Source organism: Syngnathus floridae, chromosome 6, assembly GCF_059516105.1.
Source record: "Syngnathus floridae isolate MCC-2025c chromosome 6, RoL_Sflo_1.0, whole genome shotgun sequence".
Lineage (NCBI taxonomy): Eukaryota > Metazoa > Chordata > Actinopteri > Syngnathiformes > Syngnathidae > Syngnathus > Syngnathus floridae.
Genome location: NC_142418.1, coordinates 8309195 through 8328346, shown reverse-complemented (window position 1 = coordinate 8328346; position 19152 = coordinate 8309195). Strand labels below are relative to the sequence as shown.

Here is a 19152-nt window from a genome sequence, read left to right as displayed (position 1 = left end):
GCGACGATGAGGATTAATGCTAATGCTAAATCCTCACAATTTATTACATATTGTTCAGGTTTTCAATAGTAAGTAAAATATTGATTTTTTTCCTGATAGAAAAGAGTCAAATAATTTTTGGATATCAAATAATTGTATAATTTCATAACTTTACTGGTTTAATATAAATAATAATACAGGTGAGAGATAATACAACAACTGGAATTTATTAAATTGAATGTGTATTCATAACTCTAACTATACTTTAACTAGAAAGAAGAACTTTGAATGATGTTTGGATTACAAATCGACAAACCCGAAAGTGGTTTCGTTATGTGAGCCTTACAACTCGCCATTGGAGACGCAAACGCACACAGGAAGTCGAGGTCTGATTAGAGTAGCAAGCGAAATTCAAAGCATTTCATTTAATAATTAATCAAGTAAATCATCAAGTAATAGAAAGCCATAGATATAATGTATTTTTAACGTCTATTCAAAACAAAGCAAACAATTATAGTCTTATATTTACATAGTTTTCCTGTTGTAAAGAAACTCCTCCCCAATGGTGCTTTTAGTTTGAAAATTCGAAAGGAAGTCACCAGATTTCTCTTGACTGATAAGTTTGACAGTTTAAGGCTGGAGTGTTTACAAATTATCCCGAGGTGGTGGGACTCGCTAACATAAGCCACTAACGCAATTTTCCATTGTTTAGGTTCGGCTGCAAGCGTTCTAATACCTACTAAAAATGTCATCCTTGGGCGGAATTAAGTTGCCGAGCCGCCTCCCGTTGCTTTTGACCCACGAAAGTGTTCTCCTTCCTGGCTCGACTGTTCGCTTCAACGTAGATACTCCTCGGAACATGCAGTTGATCAAGCACCGTTTGCTCAAGGGGACTTCGCTCAAAAGCACCATTATTGGAGTGATTCCCAACACCAGAGACCACGCGAAGGATGTCGACGACCTCCCCACTTTGCACAAGTAATGTTGATAAGCACATAAGCCCGGAGTTATGGTTTCATTAGGTTTGCTTGTGACCTCAAGTAGCATAGAAAAGTCAATAGCCATCCGTCAGCTAAAAAAGATGTGATGCACTGACAGCTTTTCACTAAGTTGTCATTTTCACGCAACTACAGCCACAACATTTGATCACTGTCTGCTGGCATGTTACGCAACATTATAATGTGATTGGTGAGTTGCGCTGTATTTGCAGCGGGGTTGGGAATCATTGTCAAATTTAGTAAATAGAAATATGTAATTTGTTCTTTTATATAGTGCATGTAAACATGGATAAATACAGTACACTTCTTTATACCTCATTGTCATGAATAAAACTTTATTTCATAACTTTTTTGTTATAGAGTTCAACACAGTCATGCACACAAAGATGGACTTTAACCTGCCACTAGGCCACTCTGTTTTTTAACTCCTTTTCTGGTTGCCTGAACAATCATTGATGCAATTTCTACAGTATAGATGTCCTCATTAGGTGTAGGGTGGGAACAAAAAATAACCTCTTGACATATTCCTTTATAACTAGCTCATGGTTTCCAACTTACATTAATGAGAAGCAGGCTGTTTTCACCACCGCACTGACTTTTTTCTGCTTGCTTGCAATTACACAACTGATTCAATTATACTGCACTTCAAAAGAAAAACATTCACCACACATTGCCTTGAACTATTTATATATATATATATATATTGCTGGTCGGGTGTGAATTCTGGATTTTTTTAAAAATGTTTTAATGTAGGCTCTGTACAGTGGCATTTCTCGTGATGACAGTCCACTTTCAATTTGGTCGTCTTAAAAATGAAAAAAAATCATTAGTTATTCTCTAAATTGAAATTAACCACTAATGTAAAGCCAAATGTTAAAACTGCACAATTCATACACAATACTTTGATCACAAGAGTCAAACCTATAAGAGCTAACCAGTCGCCACCTCTTTCGCCCAAAGATAACATCACAGAAAGCTACACAATCTTCCTTCTTGTCATGTACCACATGCAGAGTAAAATGCGCAACACCAGTCATCAAAATCTTGTGTTGTGTTGACAAAAATCTGTTCATAGCAGCCGGTTCTATCAATCCAACAGGCCTGGGAACTAAAGCAGGCAGTGGAGAACCAGTAACAGCTTCTTTGCATTGTGCTTTCAAAAAAAGTCAAAGGAAAAAAATCACACGCAGAGGAATTCATCCTGTGATGATGGCTGAAGTGAGGTCTAGTTATATGCACATTTTAGGCATATTTCTTATAAAAATGTTGGACACATTTATACATAGATTTTTTATATATCAAGTCCAGTAAACAAAACAAAGTTCAAATGTGATGGTTCATTTAAAGGTCAAATTATTTGGTACAGTAGTTTAAAAATTGACATGAATTTTATAAGGCCTTGCAGTGGTCAGTGCCTCTCTGCCAACAATTAACAAGCTGTTCGTGGACACCGGTTCAGTTGAACTCTGCACAGAGCTGAGAGAATAAACGAGATTAACAAATTAGGAGGGGTTCTTTGAACCCTTTCTATTCATAAGAAATGCGCTGCTGGTTGCAGTAACTTCTAACAGTGAGCAAAGACTACATTAGTTCAGAGTGGAGACCGTTTTTGGATCCAACGTCGATAATGATATTCAGGACGATCTGAGAGAAACCCAATTGGTCAGGATAACTTTTTAGGGGCATCCAATAATTGCACCTTTACTTACTTGATCAAAAAAGAACTAAAATGCTCAAACTTGGCTCCATTAGCGGTTTTACTGATCGAAAGGGTTCAACAGCCTCACTTCTGCCTCTCTCGCAATGCCTGAAGGTTTATTTTTTATTTTTTTGTATTTATTGTTATTGCTGATCTCTAACATATCACTTCTCTTTTTGTGGGCAGGATTGGCACAGCTGGGATTGCAGTTCAGGTAGTGGGCAGTAACTGGCCAAACCCACACTATAGCCTTCTCATCACTGGATTGTGCCGGTTTAGTGTGTCAAGCCTGCTGACAGAACGACCATTTATTCTGGCTGAGGTGAAAACATATGAATTCATTTATTTGGCGTTTCCATGTACTGCATCCTTTCAAAATTTCAACAGTAGTGTCCAGCACAGCACAGAGTTAGCCATTGATTTTAATAACGGTGTGTATTTAACTTTTTGGGGCATGGGAGAGGAGACTTGTGTTGCTAAAGTACAACCATACAAAATAGCATACTACATCCTTATACTAAATGTTTCCCATTAGCAACCTGATTTAAATTTACTCAAAGACAACACAAGTAAACAAAAAACAACAAGAGCGAAAATAAATTCCAAAGCCTTTTTCACCCTTTGTGAAAAACAGATTCCCCCCTCCTAAGGCTCCAATAACTGCTTGGGCCACCCACAGCAGCATCAACAAAAATCCTCTTCCTTGCCAAATTGCTTTAATACAACAACATTTTTTATCTCGACTTTGCAGGTGGAGCAGTTGGATAAACTGGAACAGTACACCACTCCGGCCGAGGGGGTCTCGGCAGGAGATGGAGAGCTGCAGGAATTGTCACAAATATTCTACCAGACAGCTCTGCAGGTGTTTTGTCTTTATTGGCCGTTGCTTTAACTGCTCAAGCAACCCCTATCCAATGTCTGTGTCCTCTCTTTCACTCTCTGGTGATTGTTGCTTTTGACTCCTTGCCTAAAAAAACACATTAGATAATGTTAAAGGGATCCCGTTTCATAACACAATCACAAATTTGCACCTTTGGACCAAATCATCATCGGTCTTATCCGACCTCCCATACGTTCTTGATTTCAGGGTTCCACTTTTGTATAAATAGAGATATCACTCAACTATAACTGCCTTGTGTTATGAAAAGGAGTTAGTTGAGTAGTTAATTGATAGAAAATGTTTTGATACATTGTGCAAGATAATTCAACGTCTAACCATTTGTCATATCAGCCTATCCAGTGGTGGAAGTATGTTCCAAAGATGTTTCACAAAACTTTCCTGGGAGTTTAAGTATTAAAAGTATTTGCATTGCAACATACCAATCTCAATCCTCCACATCAATGAATAAGGCAGAAAAAAAAACATCCTTAATTCAATACAACACTGCTTCACGGGTGCGTCAACCTAGATGTCAAAAGACATTGCTATCATTCAATGCCCCAACGAATTGCACGCTTCCGGAACTTTATGTATTCTTTCATTGTCCGTTGCTGCACCACAAATTATCTAGGAGCAAAGGCGTACCCTGTGTTAGGGTTGATAAATTATACACCCGAGCCCATTTATGACTTTGGATCAGTCAGTGAGATATCCTTGTATGAGCCTGAATCCAGTCCTCAGTGCAAATTATGAATTCACTTTTGTAGTTGTTAGGTATGCTGGACATGTCTGTTCCAGTAGTGGCCAAATTCAGACGTCTTTTGGACAACCTTCCCAAGGAAACTCTGCCTGATGTTGTTGCCTCCATGATCCGCACTTCAAACAAGGAGAAATTACAGGTGGGGGTGCAAATTCAACATTAAACATTTTTCTACAGCACTTGTCCTCATTAGGGCAGAGCCTTTTCCAGCCCATCGCACCTTTGAAGGAGATAAAAAAATGAAAGTAATAAATTGTTCTATGGTACCAATGTTGAAATAATGCCAATATTTGCGACTGAACTTTGTCATAAAGGTACTGGATGCTGTTAGCTTGGAGGAGCGTTTTAAGAAAACATTGCCCATGCTCACCAGACAAATAGAAGGACTTAAATTGCTGCAGAAGACACGGAAAATGATGCCTGACCCAGAAAAGACGGTAAAAATCATATCAGCGTCTGCAGTCCAAAGCTTTGTTATGAAACACTTGTGTATTGTCTCACTAGGTGCTATCCGTGCGTAAAAGTGGCATGTTTCCGGGGCGACATTTGAATCTGAATGAGGAAGATGAGGAAGAGGAGAGTGATGATACAGCCTCCCTGGAGAGGAAAGTGCATGCGGCCAACATGCCGGATGCAGCTCTCAGAGTTTGCTTAAAAGAGGTCAAAAGGTGAATACTGTATGTCATGATAGAGAGCTTCAAATAATCCACTCATTAAGTGTTCAAACTGCGATTCAAAAGATTTAGTACAAATTTTGAACCATTGAAGTACTGTTTTATGATAAATATACTAATTTAATTCTCTGTGATACACAGAAACATTAAGTCACTGAGCAGTGTGCATCACTGAGAACTTAACGAATACAAGTACTCCAAAACCATCATTTGGTCACTGTTGAGTGAATCCTTGTTAAAAAAATATTTTTCAAATTTTCATCTTTCTGTAGATTGAAGAAGATGCCACAATCCATGCCTGAATATGCCCTCACTCGAAACTACTTGGACTTGATGGTAGAGCTTCCATGGAGCAAAAGCACCAAAGGTAAACAACATTTTAATTCTAGTCATTTCATTTTGGTCATGAAAAAAAAATCTAGAGTGAGAACAGCTTTAAACCGAGCAGTATTAGAAATATCAAGGAGGCGTATGCTCTCATCTTCGTCGTTCCTCCCCACCTCCCGCCTATGTGCAACTGCTCACCCCTCCCCTCTATGCTCAGGTGAAAAGCAGAAGGGAGGAAAAGCACCTGACTTTTCTAATTATCCTGTTTAGAAAGTTCTGCAAGCACCCAATCATTTTGCAGCAGGATTTGACCTGCTTTAGAGTCCTCTCAAATCAGAAAAAAAGTTTACATTTTGAAAATCTTACAAATCTTCAAGTATTTATTTCTCTGCTTTATCACAAACTGTTTGTGTCAACATTTCATGGAAACCCCGCAAATTCCACAGATTGCTTGGATATCCGAGCTGCCCGGACATTGTTGGACAATGACCACTACGCAATGGACAAGCTAAAGAGACGAGTATTGGAGTACCTGGCTGTCAGACAGCTGAAAGCTTCACTGAAGGTTCCTCTAATAAATTACTCGATACATAACTGTTTGTTTAGACAATAAAATATGAGAAAACTTTGGATTTGTCATCAGGGCCCGATCCTGTGCTTTGTGGGACCACCGGGAGTCGGTAAGACCAGCGTGGGGCGTTCCATCGCAAAGACTCTAGGCAGAGAGTTTCATCGCATCGCTCTTGGGGGTATTTGTGACCAGTCGGACATCCGAGGACACAGGTAGACTGGACCTCATTGTTGTGTGTCTCGTGATTCTTCGCGTGGGTCAATACAGGCAGTTTTCTGGCAAATATGGAATGAGACACCGGCAACATTTTCAGATGTATCCATTTGTCCTTTGGGATGTCACAATATTCAATAAGAACAAGCAAGCAAGAATAGGAAAAGCGCGCCTCACAAACGTTTCTTATGCTCAAAAGGGAGTAGGAAGACGTCTAGAGTTATTAAATGCCACTCCATCTCCATTTTTCTTCATTTATATTTCCATTCTTCATGATATGATAATGAACATAGTGATGATTTAAAATATTAAGTCCTGAACTTATTGATCTTTATAAGATGAACATCGACCAAAAATAATACCGGCAACATTATTCGTCAACTCGTAGTCTCATGCCAAATATATGCCATGTAGGATATTAAACTTCTGCTATTGGAAAGACAGAGAAAACATACGCACACGATATGGACACAGAGTGTATGATATGCTGTTCTTGAGTTTTGTGTGAATACGGCATAGTTCAGCTCATATGGTTTTAATCATGTGTAAAATGGACTTTGTGTATAAGCCTAATTCCATTCACAGGTGCAATCTACCAACATATTGAAATTAGTCCAAAACTAGACTGTGAGTAATACTTTCCACATGTCTTGTAGTGGTTTCAAAGGTGGTGCAGACCATCTGAAGTTGTTTAAAAAAAAAAAAAAGAAAAAAAAAGAAAAGCTTCTTCACCCAAACTTCAGTTTTGTCATGTAGTGTCTCGCATTGCTGCTTGTTCTGGTTTTGTTTATAAAATGTTCCCCCATGGGAACAATATGGGCCTCTTTCAAGAAAAAATATGGAATCCTGCGACAGTATGGTACGTCAGCACCACAAGACCTTGAAGTATTATTTGTGGCTGCATTTGTCATGATCAAGCAACCTGGGGCTACGTTATGGATTACTCATGTGTTTGCTGTTTTGTCTGAATATTCACACTGGTACATCGTGAGGTGTCTGATGTAATATTTATTTTCTCATACTATAAGGTTGTCGACACCAATCTTTTTTCCCGCCAGGGACCATTTCATGGTAATAAATACTTCTTACAGAAAGGCAACCATTCGTCAACAGTGGGGAGGGAGGGTGTATTCCATATCGGAGAATAATCCACGAGGTTGCTGCTGACGTAAAGGCATATGCAATGCGTACTGTGTATTCCATATTGGGACATGTACATGAGACTCCGCTTGCTTAAACCTGTATTTTGATGTTTCTTTAGGTTGGTAATAATGATATTAATGATATCTAATATTTACTCTGAGCCCAGGCGTACGTATGTAGGCAGCATGCCGGGCCGCATCATCAACGGTTTGAAGATGGTGGGTGTCAATAATCCAGTTTTCCTCCTGGATGAAGTGGATAAACTGGGGAAGAGTATGCAAGGAGACCCTGCAGCTGCACTGCTAGAGGTTAGCTCGCCTTGTGAACTTTCTGTGTGCGTGCGCATGAATCATACTTCAGACATCAATTTTCCCTCCCCCGCCGACATGGCGGCCAGCACGTGTGCAGAACAATTGCCGAACTTTCAGAACAGCGCTTCCACGTCAAGGGAAAGTGAAGACAGGGAGATGTTACGAGAATTTTTGTCCCATCAACATGAAAAATCTCTCCAGACAAAAGATTTGAGCTCATACGGGATAATTCCTCTTTGCTTTGAACGTGCTTATCCAACAGTGCATGTTTTGAATTTTTCGCAACCATAAGCTGACTTCACGTCGCACCATTAGGTGCTTGACCCGGAGCAGAACCACAGCTTCACAGACCACTATCTCAACGTGGCTTTCGATCTCTCTCAAGTGCTCTTCATCGCCACGGCCAACACCACTGCAACCATCCCCCCCGCCCTGCTGGACAGAATGGAGGTGCTGCAGGTACCCGGTGAGCGAGTCATGCTTGATGAACATACATCAAACTATGTGTCCAATCACAATTCGATACAGCTACAGTACATTCATGCATACGACGTTGCACGTCACTGCAAAGAATTGAAAGTGAACATTTGCGAGGTACATGGATTTATTCTTTAGATTGGAAGACCTATTGTTGACATTCTTTTTAAAAAACTCACCATGTCATCAAATGAGCGTTTCAGGATACACGCAGGAGGAGAAAGTGGAGATAAGTCACCGGCACCTGATCCCTAACCAATTGGAGCAGCACGGATTATCAACTAAGCAGCTGGAGATACCTCCAGACACCACCATGGACATTATTAACAGGTGCATTCAGAAAAAGATCCTCTAAAATTAACATTATGGTTGAAGATGCATCAATTAGAACAGTGTTTCCCAACCTTTTTTCATTCCCGGCACACCTTTTCATTAGAAAAAATCTCGAGGCACACCACCAACAAAAATCTGTTAAGTGTTACACCAGCTTCTATATTAAAATCAGTTATATTACAACAAAAGATGTAAAGTTCTATTCCTATATATGTATGGAGAGTCGAATAATTGAATAAAAATAAATACTAAATATTCTTTAAATTGTATTTCTTTTGTAAATGAAAGTGGCAGTTTTTGAAAAAAGGTTTTAGACAGTGTAAGGAATAAACTATTGAAAGTGATTGTGATCAAAATCCAAAAGAATCAATATGGCTTTGTTTACTGTTTTTGACTAGCTCTATAAAATATTGCAACATTAAGTCAAGTCAAGTCAAGTCAAGTCAAGTTTATTTGTATAGCCCTAAATCACAAACAGTCTCAAAGGGCTTCACATAGCCAAAAATTGACAATTATTCTCAAAGCATCCCCTGATCATAAGCTCCCAAAAGGGCAAGGAAAAACTCAAAAAACCCCTGCCAGGGGAAAATGAGAAACCTTGAGAAGGGACCACAGATGGAAGGATCCCCCTTTCAGGATCACCAGGTTATAATGGATGCAGAGAGTGCAAAAGTAATACATAATATGAAAATCAATGAAAAAATGGATGTCGGCGGTGCCCTCGGTTGTCCTGGCCGTGTCTTCAAGGGGGTTGAGCTGCAGTTCCTTCATCTGAACAAAGTCACTTTTAAAGACGCTCTGCTGTTCTGACAGCGGCTGAGTGGCAATCACAGTCGAAGTGTCTCAACTTGACTGTGTATTTTACGTCAGTGTCACTGTTAGTAAAAGCACACAGCAACTAGTGATGTGCATTCCAGTTCTTTTAACTGAACTGAATCTTTAGAATCAGTTCATTCAAAAGATTCGTTCAAAGGAATCTGCCCCATATAACCATTTTAACTATTTGCTTGTGAGCTGCGCCATAAAATCATATGTATTCCATGCAGTGTGAGCGAGGGTTCTATAGTGTAGTAGTTAACGCGCTGGACTCTCACCCCAGTGACCTGTGTTCAAATCCCAGTGAGAACTAAAACATTTTATCAAAGAAATATTTGCAACACAGTGTGCTGCCCCATATAAGCATAACTATTTGCTTGTGAGCTGATCCATAAAACCATACATATTCCAGATAACTTAAGCGAGGCTTCCATAGTGTAGTGGACAGTGCTCTGGACTCTCACCCCAGCGACCTGGGTTCAAATCCCAATGAGACCTAAAGTCTTTTATCAAAGAAATATTTGCAACACAGTTCCTCGTGTGCTACCCCATTTAACCATTGTAACCATTTGCTTGTGAGCCGATCCATAAAATCATATTTATTCCATGCAATGTAAGCAAGGGTTCCATAGTGTAGTGGTTAGTGCTCTGGACTCTCACCCCAATGACCCGGGTTCAAATCCCATTGGGACCTCAAATGTTTTATCATAGAACATTTGCAACACAGTTGCTCGTCTGCTGCCCCATATAACCATTATTATTTGCTTGTGAGCTGATCCATAAAACCATATATATATTCCAGGTAACTTAAGTGAGGCTTCCATAGTGTAGTGGTTAGGGCTCTGGACTCTCACCCCAGCGACCCGAGTTCAAATCACATTGGGGCTTAAAATATTTTATCATCGAAAATTTGCAACACAGTGCTGCCCCATATAACCATACACCTCCCTAAAGCTTAGGGCTGGGGTTAGAGATAGAGCTAGGGTTAGGGGTAGACCTAGGGTTAGGGTTAGACCTGAGTTAGGGTTAGGGCTAGGGTTAGGGTTAGAGCTAGGGTTAGGGTTAGGGTTGAAGCTCGGGTCAGTGTTAGGGTTAGAGCGAGGGTTAGGGTTAGAGTTAGGGTTAGACCTAGGGTTAGGTCAGAGCTAAGGTTAGGGTTAGGCTTAGAGCTAGGGTTAGGGGTACAGCTAGGGTTAGAGGTAGAGCTAGGGTTAGGGTTAGAGCTAGGGTTAGCCTCCGGGTCAGGGTTAGGGTTAGAGCTAGGGTTAGGGTTAGAACTAGGGTTAGGGCTAGGGTTAGGGTTAGAGCTAAGGTTAGGGTTAGAGCTAGGGTTAGTGTTAGGGTTAGAGCGATGGTTAGGGTTAGAAATAGGGTTAGGGTTAGAGCTAAGGTTAGGGTTAGGGTTAGAGCTAAGGTTATGGTTAGGGTTAGAGCTAGGGTTAGGGTTAGGGTTAGAGCTAGGGTTAGGGTTAGAGTTACAGCTAGGGTTAGGGTTAGAGCTAGGGTTAGGGTTAGAGCTAGGGTTAGGATTAGAGCTAGGGTTAGAGTTAGGGTTAGGGTTAGGTTTAGAGCTAGGGTTAGGGTTAGTGTTAGAGCGAGGGTTAGGGTTAGAAATAGGGTTAGGGTTAGAGCTAAGGTTAGGGTTAGGGTTAGAGCTAAGGTTATGGTTAGGGTTAGAGCTAGGGTTAGGGTTAGGGTTAGAGCTAGGGTTAGGGTTAGAGTTACAGCTAGGGTTAGGGTTAGAGCTAGGGTTAGGGTTAGAGCTAGGGTTAGGACTAGAGCTAGGGTTAGGGTTAGGTTTAGAGCTAGGGTTAGGGTTAGAGCTAGGGTTAGGGTTAGAGCTAGTGTTAGGGTTAAAGTTAGAGCTAGGGTTAGAGTTAGAGCTAGGGTTAGGATTAGAGCTAGGGTTAGGGTTAGGGTTAGAGCTAGGGTTAGGATTAGAGCTAGGGTTAGAGTTAGGGTTAGGGTTAGGTTTAGAGCTAGGGTTAGGGTTAGAGCTAGGGTTAGGGTTAGAGCTAGGGTTAGAGTTAGAGCTAGGGTTAGAGTTAGAGCTGGGTTAGGATTAGAGCTATAGGGTTAGGGTTAGAGCTAGGGTTAGAGCTAGGGTTAGTGTTAGGGTTAGAGCCAGGGTTAGTGTTAGAGCTCGGGTTAGGGTTAGAGCTAGGGTTAGGTTTAGAGCTAGGGTTAGGGTTAGAGCTAGGATTAGTGTTAAGGTTAGATTTAGGGTTAGGGTTAGAGCTAGGGTTAAGGTTAGGTTTAGGCTTAGAGTTAGAGCTAGGGTCCATAAAACCATATATATTCCATACAATCTGAGGAAGGGTTCCATAGTGTAGTGGTTAGTGCTCTGGACTCACACCCGAGCGACCTGGGTTTAGACCCGAGGACTAAAGCTTGACACCTGTGACCTTTGACCATGATATTTCCCTAATAAAGTGGCCTGTTATTAGGTACACTTGAAAATGGCGGTGTACCTAATGGAGTGTCCGTGTGATTCCCTCGTTAAGTGCACCTGCGTGAAAAGTTTTAGCTCCTGCAGAACGTGAAAGGAGCTAAAACTTATCACGCAGGTGCACTTAACGAGGGAATCTTGGAAAACATGTTGGAATGCGGCCCTGAGGACTAGAGCTTGACGCATGTGACTTTGGACCATGGTATTTCCCAAATAAAGTGGCCTTTTATTAGGTACACTTGAAAATGGCAGTGTACCTAATGGAGTGTCCAAGTGACGTCACAGATCAAACAGCCAATCAAGAGGTGGGGATGAGGGCGGGTGTGGCACTTTTCACTTTCACTTAAGCTTTTTCCCTACGATAAAATATTTGAGGTCTCAATGGGATTTGAACCCCAGTCAATGAGGTGAGAGTTCAGAATACTAACCACTACACTATGGAACCCTTGCTAAAGTTGCATGGAATATATATGGTTTTATGGAGCAGCTCACCAGCAAGTAGTTATAATGGTTACATGGGGCAGCACACAAGCAACTGTTTTGCAAATTTTTCTATGATAAAATAACTTTGATCTCACTGGGATTTGAACCCAGGTCGCTGGGGTGAGAGTACAGAGGACTAGCCACTACACTATGGAAACCTCGCTTACACTGCATGGAATATATATGGTTTTATAGAGCAGCTCACAAGAAAATAGTTAAAATGGTTATATGGGGCAGCACACGAGCAACTGTGTTGCAAATGTTTCAATGATAAAATGTTTTAAGTTTGACTGGGATTTGAACCCAGGATGCTGTAGTGAGAATCCAGAGCACTAACCACTACACTATTGAAACCTCGCTTATAACATGGAATATATATGGTTTTATGGACCCTAGTGGCTGACCAGTCCTTGCACTAACTGACCTGCGCTCAGTATTTAATGTTGGACAATTTCCCACGGCACAGCTGAACATCTCTCACGGCACACCAGTGTGACGCGGCACACTGGTTGGGAAACACTGAATTAGAAGACAAATGTTGGTTCCTATTATTATCATCATTATTATTAAAATGCTATTTAGATTTTGTACCTAGCAAGCATATAGAAGAGTATGCAAGGATTTCCAACCAGGCTGTGTCACTGTTTTAATTAAAAAAAAAAAAAAAAGCACTTTTTTTTAAAGGCTGTGTAAACCTCATGACAGCTGGTGGAAGTCTGTAAAATGATATTTGCGCACGGTTTGATTTGATTGGTTGATGCACGTACTGCTCAGCGAGAACCTTTTCCACACTTCAATAGAAGCTGAGCATTGCTTGGGTTTTTACAGGTACACACGTGAGGCTGGTGTACGCTCACTGGAGAGGAAAATTGGAGCCGTCTGCCGGGCCGTTGCTGTAAAGATCGCTGAAGGCCAAACACATTCTAAGAGTGAAGAGTTGACTCCAGAGGATCACACACAACAGGGAGGTAAAATGTTGACGCTAATGCCGCTTTTCCGGAAAAAGAACAGAACACTAAGAAATGTCATGACACCCCTTAGACAAAAAAATAAACCGTTTGAATTAGCTCACATAACGTAAGACATCAGACAATCTTCTGAGAATTTTCATCGAAAATAAATCTAGGTAGTTTCTCCAAATTTGAAACTACAACTAAGACTGAATAAGTAAAGAAAAATACGATTGTAAATTCAATCTTTGTACCAGACAAGTCAAAAGACTTTAGCACTTTCTGATCTCACACGATCAATTTACTGCCGTACATTTTCATTTGTCGCGTATTTATGGCCTCACCTGAAGTTACGACTTCACGACAGCCTTTATCGTAGCTTTGTGATAAATTTGTCTGCGCTCCACTTTGCTGCAGCCGTCTGTTTATTTGCCCCAATCTCCTGCCCAATAAACTTTTGTATCCTTACCGTGGCCAAGAGCAACATGCTGAGAACGACAGGAAACTTTCTTTCTTGTTTGTCAGCATGGTCTTATTCCAATGAATGCAGTTTGCTACCACACTTATTTGGGTATGTTTGGTTGTCTGTCTTTGTCTAGTGCCTGTTTGATTGACTGTAAAGCAGTCTGGGAAGCAAACTAGCCTCACGGCCAAAGTCAGTTCCAGGTCATCAGTAACCGCAGATAGGAAATGGATCATAGATTCAAAATGAAAGTTTAATTCCCTTTGAATTTATTACAGACGTAACACTTTTAGAGTAATCTAGTCTGTGATTCCCAAAGCTGTGCGCATGCTCCAAATCGGTTTTAATTGAGATCAGATGTCATGTGTTTTCCTTTGGATCTTTGCATTGGCATTTTGTGGTGCTGAAAGATGGACTTGTCTTCATTTTCAGCTTTCAAGCCTTATGTGTCATGACTATATAGAATATTGTTAGACAGCTCTAACTTTTAAGAAAGGTTCACCTCTATTAATTACATCCCCGGAATACATTTGGGACATCTGATCTATTCATCAATTTTATTGGGGCAATGCTTTATTGTAGGAAAAGCATAATTGACCCTCACATGGTTCAGCAAATGATTCTCACATGTTCTTTGAGAATGCTATAAATATTCTGTGTGCTGTAAGTGAATATAATAAAAGCCACATCCTTTTGCCTTGTTAGGATCATGATCATGTGAACTGTTTACATAGTGTGATGGAAGCGTTGGGGTTGCCTTCATGCATGTTGTGCTGTACCGCTTTGAAACATCTGTTTTTTGATTTATTTTTCTTTTTTTTTTGCTGTTGTCCTTTTTATTGGCTTTCCTTTTAAGGACTTTTCATTCATGTCCATTGCCTGATCTGTTAAGTCGTCCCCCAGGTGTGGATGTGACAGTACTCCCGTTGACTTTCTGTTGATGGTCATGATGCCAATTCCTGAGACTGACAGCGTATTGCTATGGTTTTTTTTTTGGTTTTTTTGGCCACCAGTTTGACATTTACAAGAGCCAGACCTGCTCAAACTATGCATTGACTGGCAAAAGCCTATAATGTGCCCGCTGAGGTTTGTTGTAAGTTGGAAGAGCAAGTAAACACTTTGTCCTGACAGTGAGTTGACAGAACAGTCAAAGTATACGAACCATGAACACAAAGGGAACAGAATGGTGTGGATTAGTGAGGAGCACAAGAATGAGTTGTGTATGTCGACTTGGCCTTCTTATGCCCCACATCTCGGTTCAAAGGCACATCTGCAGGATGTGGAGCAGCATATCCTGATTGGACTTGGAAGTGCAAAAGCTGCAAATTTCCATCTTGGTGGAACACACACAGTTTTTTCACCCTGACTATCAGAAAGTGTCCTCCCTCAAAGAGCGGCTAATTCTGGCTATGAATTTTCAATACCGCTTTTTGTTCAGACTGAGTTCTTTAATCATCACCATTACAGATACCAAGCTCCGATACCATCATTACTTTTGATAGATAGAAATTCCCCCAGAAATCATGACGGATAATGTTGAAGAAAGACCTAAATAGACCAAGATAACAATTTTGCTTAGAATTGCATGAAGTCAATGGCAATGTTCTACTAATTTCCAGTTTCTCATCATAAAATGGTCACAAAGTCACAAGTTCTGCTACCTTGAAACAAGGCTGGTATCTGCACCAATACTTGGTGTCGGTACTTGCTCATCCCTAGCATTGAGTAATCGGTCATAAATTTGAAGTGGCTGTTGTTAATGTGTGTCACAAAAAAATAAAATCTACGGTTAATCTTTTGACACGCACTAAAAACTGTAACACCTAGAGCGAATAACTCGGCACCATGTCATTTTTTTGTACTAAGCAGAGAAGGCAGCCCCCCCGGCGATGCCAATCATAATAGACCACAGGGCTCTTAAAGACATCCTGGGAGCTCCGCCCTTTGACATGGAGGTAAGTGGGATGAAGAGCACATGCAGATCATTACACTACTGCTAATGCTCTCGATGTGTCGTGAATTATCGAAAGCTGTCTCTCAACTGGTCTCCAACTATTTATGTCTCTCCTAAGTAGTGAGTCTTTCAGCTTCTACATCTGCTGTGCATCACGTCACCGCTTCCTCTGCACCCTCTGTCACTTTGTCATTCATGATCTTGTTTTGAATGAATGAATTTTGCTCAGTTGGATTTTCATCTGACAAATCCAATGGGTGTGCATGTGTCAGGTGTCGGAGCGGCTTACTCTACCTGGAGTGGCCCTGGGCCTTGCCTGGACTCCTCTGGGTGGCGAGATCATGTTTGTGGAGGCCAGTCGAACAGAGGGCGAGGGTCAGCTGACTCTCACGGGTCAGCTAGGCGACGTCATGAAGGAATCGGCGCATCTCTCCATCAGCTGGCTTAGAGCTAACGCTAAACGCTACCGGCTCACAAACAGTGAGTCCATCGACACGTACCAAATGATCCCTACAGGACATTTACCGTGTGGATTTATTTTGGAAACAGTGGTGGGGGCTCCAGACCCTTTAGAAGGGACAGACATCCATCTTCACTTCCCTGCTGGAGCTGTGACCAAGGATGGCCCATCTGCTGGCGTTACCATAGTAACCTGCCTGGCCTCTCTCTTCAGTGGACGACTGGTCCGGTCAGACGTCGCCATGACCGGAGAGATCACGCTGAGAGGCCTGGTTCTTCCGGTACGTCAAGTTGACGTCAATAAAGACAGTTTTAACTCAACTGATGGCTCTGTGTTTGCACATTTGAGCTTTGTAACCCCACCCACCGACTTGAACTATGGCATTGATCGCTTTACAGTGTCTCTCACTTTTTTCATGTTTTTTTTGTGGTTAAAAAACAAACAACAACTAAATATTTCACATAAAATGATTCCTGTTTCCCAACAGAGAAGATTTTGTTCATGTATATTTTTGTCCAAAGTATTTCTGTACATTTGAGGATGGCGCAAGGCTTAGAACATGACCATAACCGAAAAGAATACATGTACAGTTTGTGTGCAACAAATCTTAAATTACTGAATCATAAAAATTAGAGCAGCATATAAATTTCTTCACCAGGGAATTTCCTCTGGCATAAAGTGTACGCAACTGGATCTTTATGTCCTGATCATTTGATTGATCATTCAGCACCACAAGATAGACATTTGTACTCTGCGTCACAACTGAGCAAAGAATCATAAAACTGATTGAGAGTTTTGCTCTTTTGCCTCAAGGTTTTTTTTTTTTTTTGCTTGCACTTTATGCGACAAAATCCACGTAACTGCACTTTATGCCAGGGATTGCCAGAGGAAATTCCCTGGCATAAAGTGCATGCAACTGTATCTTCATGTCCTGATCATCTGAGTGATCATTCAGCACCATAAGATAAGACGTTTGTACTCTTTGTCACAACTGAAAAAAGAATCATAAAACTGATTGAGAGTTTTGCTCTTTTGCCTCAAGTTTTTTTGTTGTTGTTGTTTTTTTGCTTCCTTACTCTGTATCTTAACATTACACTGGTCAAATTTCTTGTTTCGATTTAAAAATGAGGGAATAATTGAATCACGCACATTTGTTTGTGGTCTTCCTCAGGTGGGCGGTATTAAAGACAAAGTGCTGGCGGCTCACAGGGCGGGCGTCAAGCGAGTCATTGTGCCCAAACGTAACGAGAAGGACCTGGAGGAGCTTCCGGCGAATGTGCGAGACGGCCTGGACTTTGTCACCGCAGCCGACCTGGACCAGGTGCTGAACGCTGCTTTCAACGGAGGCTTTCCCATGACAGACGATATGCGCCAACTCCCTCAGCTCAGCAGCAAGCTGTAGTGTGGCTCATTGGTACGACCCTCCAGCGTGCATGCAAACAAACTCCCAAGTTTCCATGTGTCACCAGTCACCAATTCAAGGCTCCTTCTATCCATAAAATAAAATATGCTTGCGTTTTACATATAAAAAGGAAAGCAATTGCCCATTTGATGTATTGTTATATTTTTCATTATATAATTTTGGTCCCTGAATCTTGCACACCAAAAAAATCACATTCAAAGTAATCACACAAAATACATACAAATAAAAAGTAAAGGCCATAAATGATTTAAAAACATGACAAGGGAGTATTTATACAATGCTAATTTCACTTGTTGCGGGGGCAGTGAAGAATTAATTGGTTGATTCCAACTTGACTTGAAAACTTCTTAAAATAAATCTCTAACATTGTGACTTTTTCTTTCCTTTCCACACAACAATACAATACAATTTTGTACAAGCAGAAATTCCTTGTGACAAATCCCAGCAATCTGTCCTAAAAGAATGTGAGGGGTATGGGCAGAAAGAGCAGTTGACAGGTTCGTGAAGAACATCCATGCTTTGTGTTATTCATCAGCCAGTGACCCCATGGCGTCTTCACCTTTAAGCTGTCATCTGGTTTGAGGCTTGAAAGTCAAATATTTTGGCCTTTCTCAGTGAGCTTCTTTGTTCCTTCATCAGAAACAGAGGGAGAGTGTTTCTTTATCATGACAAGTACATTACTTCAAATTAAATCAGACACATACAACGCTAGAAGGGTTCTGGAATAGGAAAAGTCAACTGGAATAGGCTTTGGCACACCCGCAACTAACCAGTGCGCCATCGTGCTGGTAATGTATGAATCTTGATTCCATCATTTCGATTTCTCTTACAATATATTTTCCATACATTTGGTCTACATACGCCTCAAGCGCATATGAATTGCCAGACCCATCTTTCCATTGTACAAATGAAAGCACAAAAATTTGCCCACTCCCACCATACATAATCAATTCTGACCAGAACCATATTTCTTCCTCTTGAACACATCCTTCAAGGTCATAACATCAAATATGTTTTGACAGGTTAGACATTCTGTTACGGATGGCCCCTCCCAAAAATGCATGACTGTATTTATGTATGAGATAGCTGCTCCTCAATGATCTATACAGTATATAAAGTCGCTAACCTTGTCTTGGGCGGTGGTGTGCTGAGCACAGTGGATGACTCCCCCCCTCCCTTGCTGAAATAATTCACAGAGAGTAGTTTTGCAAACTTTATGCTCCTCCATCACAGCAGAAAGTCTCGAACAAACTTTCCCATAAGCCCTCATTGGAAACCCTAACTCGAGTGCAGGGTTAGGGAATCCTGGTCCCACGAGAGCCATAACCGGCCTCTTTTCCCAAGTCTTCCTACTGCAACACACCTGATTCAGATGATCAGCTCATCTGTAGAATCCTGAAAACATTCTGATCATTTCAATCACATGTCTTGCAGCAGGGAGACATAAAAAAAACAGGCCAGCCATTGGTCATGTGGGTTCCCTAACCCTGTGGTCATAAATCCCTATTTTGAAACCCTAATATTGACATAAAGCCCTACTTTGAAATGTTATGCAGGTTTGGCAGCTGGAAGTCTACAAATACACAATCCAAAAATATAATGGAGCATGAAAAATCTTTTAGACTCAGGGTGCTGTGTGCTGTGGATGCCTTCCTTAGGTGGGTGTCCATGCACCTATACAGGCTATTTATTCGCATCTGTATGTCTATTTTGGGAATCTCAGCTACCTTTGACATAATTTGGATATATAAATGATTCACAAAATTAGCTGGATAATCAATCCAGTCTA

General features: G+C 41.0%; 1 protein-coding gene across 1 annotated transcript; it reads left to right on the top strand.

Moving 5' to 3' along the window:
* The first annotated feature begins 593 nt into the window (after positions 1 to 593).
* Positions 594 to 17735, top strand: lonp2 (lon peptidase 2, peroxisomal). Its single transcript, XM_088379176.1, has 17 exons — positions 594 to 957; positions 2863 to 2998; positions 3428 to 3538; positions 4324 to 4455; positions 4631 to 4753; positions 4821 to 4984; positions 5263 to 5357; positions 5764 to 5882; positions 5961 to 6100; positions 7411 to 7552; positions 7871 to 8021; positions 8236 to 8362; positions 12942 to 13081; positions 15396 to 15481; positions 15753 to 15960; positions 16030 to 16220; positions 17112 to 17735. The coding sequence occupies exons 1-17, from the start codon at positions 725 to 727 to the stop codon at positions 17340 to 17342; spliced, it is 2529 nt and encodes an 842-aa protein (XP_088235302.1). The 5' UTR covers positions 594 to 724; the 3' UTR covers positions 17343 to 17735.
* Positions 17736 to 19152: the final 1417 nt, after the last annotated feature.

Excerpts from the sequence above, each read along its gene's own strand:
- lonp2 (XM_088379176.1), top strand. The coding sequence starts at position 725 with ATGTCATCCTTGGGCGGAATTAAGTTGCCGAGCCGCCTCCCGTTGCTT. Across the intron at positions 6,101-7,410 it reads TCGGACATCCGAGGACACAG|GCGTACGTATGTAGGCAGCA; the intron begins GTAGACTGGACC and ends CTCTGAGCCCAG. Across the intron at positions 15,482-15,752 it reads CTCCGCCCTTTGACATGGAG|GTGTCGGAGCGGCTTACTCT; the intron begins GTAAGTGGGATG and ends TGCATGTGTCAG.